Genomic DNA, 4904 nt, shown 5'->3' with positions numbered 1-4904 from the left:
TTGAAATAGTCGATATTTTTTTCCATACTATTTAAAGATTTTCTTGAATGGTATGGATAATTTTAAATCTCGGTGAATATATAATATAACTTATCTTCTTCATTTCTCAGAACTACCTTCTTTTTTTAAAAATAGATACTGATTTATTTCAAAGCAAAATATAATCTTTCTAGATGATTTTTTTATACAGAAATGAGAAAATCAAGACTTAACAAAGGTTATATCTCCTTGCATGGACTCTAATAATTCGTATTTCCATATGCAGAAATAATTTGATCCTTCAACATTCAACAAAAAACATATTCCTATCAGACAAAAGTGGAGTAATTTTCCATTTTTGTAATATTACCGGGAAAATTCTTTGTGTACATGCGTAGAGTGAACAGTTATAACCTCCCTTTGAAAATACCTTTGACCTTGTTTACATTCTGACAATTCATTCCGAAAATATCATCATTTGAGACATTGACATTTGTCATTTGACAGTTACAATGAAGTGGTTTGGAGGTTAACGTATCAAACACCTAGTGATCTGATTAATATCAAGTCGTTGCTTTATCTAAAAGGAACAGATTTTGTAAGACAGAGGAACAAAGAAAATTAAGGTAAAACCCTATAATTATCTCTTGAAAACATATCACTTGTTATTCATTTTTTCTTGTTTTTTTATTTTATGAAATTTTTCAACGGTAAGAGTTTATTTTTTGTTGTTGTAAGAATTAGACTTTGAATAGACGCACAATTATAATCGATGAGGTACTTAATGATCAAATATAGAATGCTTTTATGTTGATGTAAATTGATAGGCTGTTTACACATAGATAAATACACATTATACCTACAGCAATATATATACTGACATGGGTTGTAATGATAAAATGTAAATTCTTATCAGGGGTCAGACTATTATATATCAAAACTCTAATACAGTTTAGATACCGACATTCATTATAGGTATAATTTCCTTGCCATTCAAAATCAATTAACCAGCAAATTATTATAAATAGTTTACGTAATTTTGCGTAGGCTGAAGTTTTTTAAAACATCAACAAAGAATTGACATAGATCTAGACGCTCCTTTGTGTATTGGGTTTACCTGTACAAAGGTAAAGGTAGTGAGTCATTTATATTGTAGAAATGAACTTTGTATGTCCCATATTATTGTCGTTCAGGTTGTGAAACGCAGGTGCAAATACATAACTTAAATAGTTTCCTTTAAGGTAAAATATAGAAAAAAAAGTATGACAATTTTGTCATGTCTATGATAATGTACCCTGTCTGAACAATATTGATTTTTGTCAGTTTATGGATTTGATCCATTTTTCGCACATATTAAGTTCATTGTGTATTTTTGTTCATTGCGTACATTCACTGATTTATCTCCACAGGCATTATAAACCTTTCTAGGTATAACGGAAAAATAAATCCAGAGACAAGTGCCTCAACGTACATCTTGTAGTGATTATTTTAAATTTTAAATGAAATAAATTACAAATAACCCATACTTCGGATGGAAGTCGATATACATATTGAATTTTTATCCGTATAATTGAAGTATATGTGAATTATTTTCAACTCCAGGGTAAAATAAACACAAGTAATTCAAATTGATTTTTTTTTCGCATGATAGAAGGAGCAGTGAGTTTTGAGATCGCTTGATAATATATACTCTAAAAGTCTTTTGCATCTTGTAATTTCCTTTCTTTTTACTTCGGTGCATGTGCTTTCAAAGCTTATCTTCTTATATCTATTTACAATAAATTAAACATAAGTCATCCTTTAAGTTCTGCATGTTTGAATGGTATGTTTTTACATTAGTATAGATTAATCTGGTGTTATTAACCATTTCTAATTCAACGATTTCGACAGTAATAGATTCAGAGGATTTCCGAGTAAGAAATGCGTCCTCTCCGGAACATCCAGTTGCAACAGTCACCAGCCGGTTCCCTCCTTTCACATGCATCTTTTTTACTTTCAATCCTTATCACCTTTCACTTAAAATTTCGACATTTTCAATTGACCTTGAATTACAATGTTATTCATCACCTGTACTATTACCCTCAAGTGCCAACCCTTTGATATCATCTGTAATGTCCGCATAATTGTTTAACAAACAGTGGGTCTTCATTCCTGTTTTACTCGAAATTGAGATTATATTGTAATCCTCTGTTTTCGAAAGTATGAAGTTATCGGACCTTGTGTGTCAACGAAAATACTTTTACGAACAAATTGAAGGTCATCACTTAAACTTTCCTCTTTATTTCCTACAGGGTGACTGTTGCAGAATGTTCAGTGTTGGACGCATTTTCAAAAGTTGTAGTGGCGGATGTCAGTTGCTGTGGAGCGATCCTAATAAACAAGCAGGGGCATATGACGCCGTCAACAAAGACGACAGAGGAGAAGAGCTTGATGAATTAGACTTAGGGCTGCTGTCAGCTTCTGATGCTGTGTTGTCACAGCCACATGGGGGAAGGAGATCCTCATGGTCCCTTGACATGGAATCGCCCATCGTCAGAAACCATGCACCAATAGTCAAAAATTCATCTAAAACCTCATCACTAGAGAGGAATCAATCTTTCTCTGGACAGAATTCCTCGTCTATAATCAAATCGAGAACACCTCCTAGAGATGCATTTACGATTTCAAACTCTCCTATCGTCAAAAATAAAACACCGCCAAAAAAATCAATGGATAAAAGTTCTACTGTCAACAAAACAATAACTCCTCCTAGAAATGCCTTTGAAAAGTCGACGCCTTCTGTTGAAGTGACTGGAAATGACAAAACAGACAAATTGGTGAGCGCATCTACTCCAGACTTAAGTTCAAAGTCCACGGAATATGGACCAAAAATTCACTCATCAAAATCATCAAAGAAGGTCAAAAAATCAAATTCTGAGCTTGCACTGCAGGTTGTTTCCGTTGTGTAAATTAATAATCAAGACTTTTTTGTATTGTTTTTATAGTGTCGGAACTTTATAAAGATTTTTAATGAGATTAGAAAAGTGCCAAATTCAGGAAAGGTTTCTATACTTGCACACTTTGAAAGGTGCTAAGATTTGACATGTTATTATAACAAGCATGCACAGGTTTGCAATTTTGCATCAGTATTTTGATGTTGTCCACGTAACTTACTACTCCTACATACCATAACATGTTTAAGGTTTGTTAACTAATGTGCCTTTTTGTCATTCACTTTGGAATATTCAATTCCAAAATCTGAAAGATCTCGCTCGTATAGCTCACAATCATTGTTATACATTAATTATAAATTACTTAATCTTTGTAGTAACAACATTTATGAATATTATAAACATATTTTCAGATTTATGCACTAAAACTCAGATGTTTCATAATTATCCCAAAAAGGATGTCGTTTGTGGAGCCATCGATTGTATGTCAACACAGTTAAAACAGTTTAAATCAATAATGTTTTTAGTCATTTTAGCTGTCTCATGCGCTAAATAAAGGTTGGTCAATGGATTTTATAGGGACAGATAAATCAAGTGCTTTATGGGATTTTTATATTTGCTAAAAGTAGGTAAGCGGATAAATTGCTTCGTTTGTTTATCTTTTGAAAAGTTCAACGATTTGTAGCAAGTTGTACTACACAGATGATATAATTAAGTCCCTCCCTTACTGTATACAGTTGAGTATCGAGGCCTTGGCTTTCAAGGTTTTTTGTTGATTTGCCCAACATGCAGGTAGATCACCTAACATCTACTCGAAAAAAAAAATTATAATTTTTATTTATTTATCTGTATAAATGGATTTACACAAAAAGGTCTTGTTTAGAACGGTTTTACCTTTTTTGGCGGAAATATGTTTTTTTTATTCACAGTAAAATTTATGATAATTTTATTTATTTATTAGCTACATTCCCTCTAAAGATTTTAAAATAGCTGGATATGATAATGTAAGGAAGATAAAGTAAAGAAGTTCGATCTTGTAAGTAAAAAAACAGAACAGCTTACAGAAGTAACAGGCCATCTTATAAGTAAGAAACAGAACAGCTTAAGGAAGTAACAGGCCATCTTATAAGTAAGAAACAGAACAGCTTAAGGAAGTAACAGGCCATCTTATAAGTAAGAATCATGACAGCGACGATCATTTGTTATAAAACGTTCATTTGAGTATAACGATACCAGTAGATTTTATTGGTAGCATTATAATTTACATACATAGGTAATTCAGTTTAATTGAATAGTGACTGAATAAAAAATGTTTACGTCATTATATTTCATTCCTGATAATCAATCAATATACACAGACCATAATGATTTTAATATTTTGTATGAATAATGTAAATAGTTTTAAATTAATTTTTGTGTATCAGTTTAGTATTCATTTCCAATTAAGGTATTTTATACAATTGTAATGCGTATATACCATACAAGTCTTTCATGATTATAACTAAGATTCCATTTTTTTTTACATGGAGTCTATGTGAGCAACATTGTGACGTATTAAACAGTGCTTAATAAAAATTAATAAAAAAAAATATGGCCAAAACAACTTGAGGATAAGGGATAAAAATTTAGGGTATGTATGGGTACAGTAAACGCACATAACTTTTTATTTGGCCTTAAAGCATCAACTGCCTTTGTCAAGTGAAGGAAAATAATAAATATTGCTATGACATTCCATGTAACACCCCCTCCCCGTCTCCTCAAACTATAATCAGTTTTAATCAACACTCCAGAAGAAGATTTTTTATTTACAAAATATGACCCCAGGAGGGCATTTAGCATATAACAATATGATTAGAAATACTTGCACAAGCCAAAGATATGATTTAACAAATAAACCACATTGTTGTAAATGTGAGGTCCCACTTATTCTCTTAGTTTACTGTATAGCTCCTCTAGGAAGTTGATTACGGATTAAAACAATTATATATATAATGA

General features: G+C 31.5%; 1 protein-coding gene across 2 annotated transcripts; it reads left to right on the top strand.

Moving 5' to 3' along the window:
- The first annotated feature begins 383 nt into the window (after window positions 1-383).
- Window positions 384-4484, top strand: LOC134725890 (serine/arginine repetitive matrix protein 2-like). 2 transcript variants are annotated; one of them, XM_063590156.1, is made up of 2 exons: window positions 384-605; window positions 2271-4484. In XM_063590156.1, exon 2 carries the CDS (start codon window positions 2286-2288, stop codon window positions 2925-2927), a length of 642 nt encoding a protein of 213 aa, XP_063446226.1. In that variant the 5' UTR covers window positions 384-605; window positions 2271-2285; the 3' UTR covers window positions 2928-4484. The 2 variants fall into 2 exon arrangements, with proteins under 2 accessions (XP_063446226.1, XP_063446227.1); XM_063590157.1 differs by lacking the exon at window positions 384-605 and adding an exon at window positions 1124-1220.
- Window positions 4485-4904: the final 420 nt, after the last annotated feature.

This window comes from Mytilus trossulus, chromosome 7 (genome assembly GCF_036588685.1).
Source record: "Mytilus trossulus isolate FHL-02 chromosome 7, PNRI_Mtr1.1.1.hap1, whole genome shotgun sequence".
NCBI lineage: Eukaryota > Metazoa > Mollusca > Bivalvia > Mytilida > Mytilidae > Mytilus > Mytilus trossulus.
Note: the sequence above shows the minus strand (reverse complement) of the source record. Positions and strands in the feature narration are given on the sequence as shown.

Excerpts from the sequence above, each read along its gene's own strand:
- LOC134725890 (XM_063590156.1), top strand. The coding sequence starts at position 2,286 with ATGTTCAGTGTTGGACGCATTTTCAAAAGTTGTAGTGGCGGATGTCAG.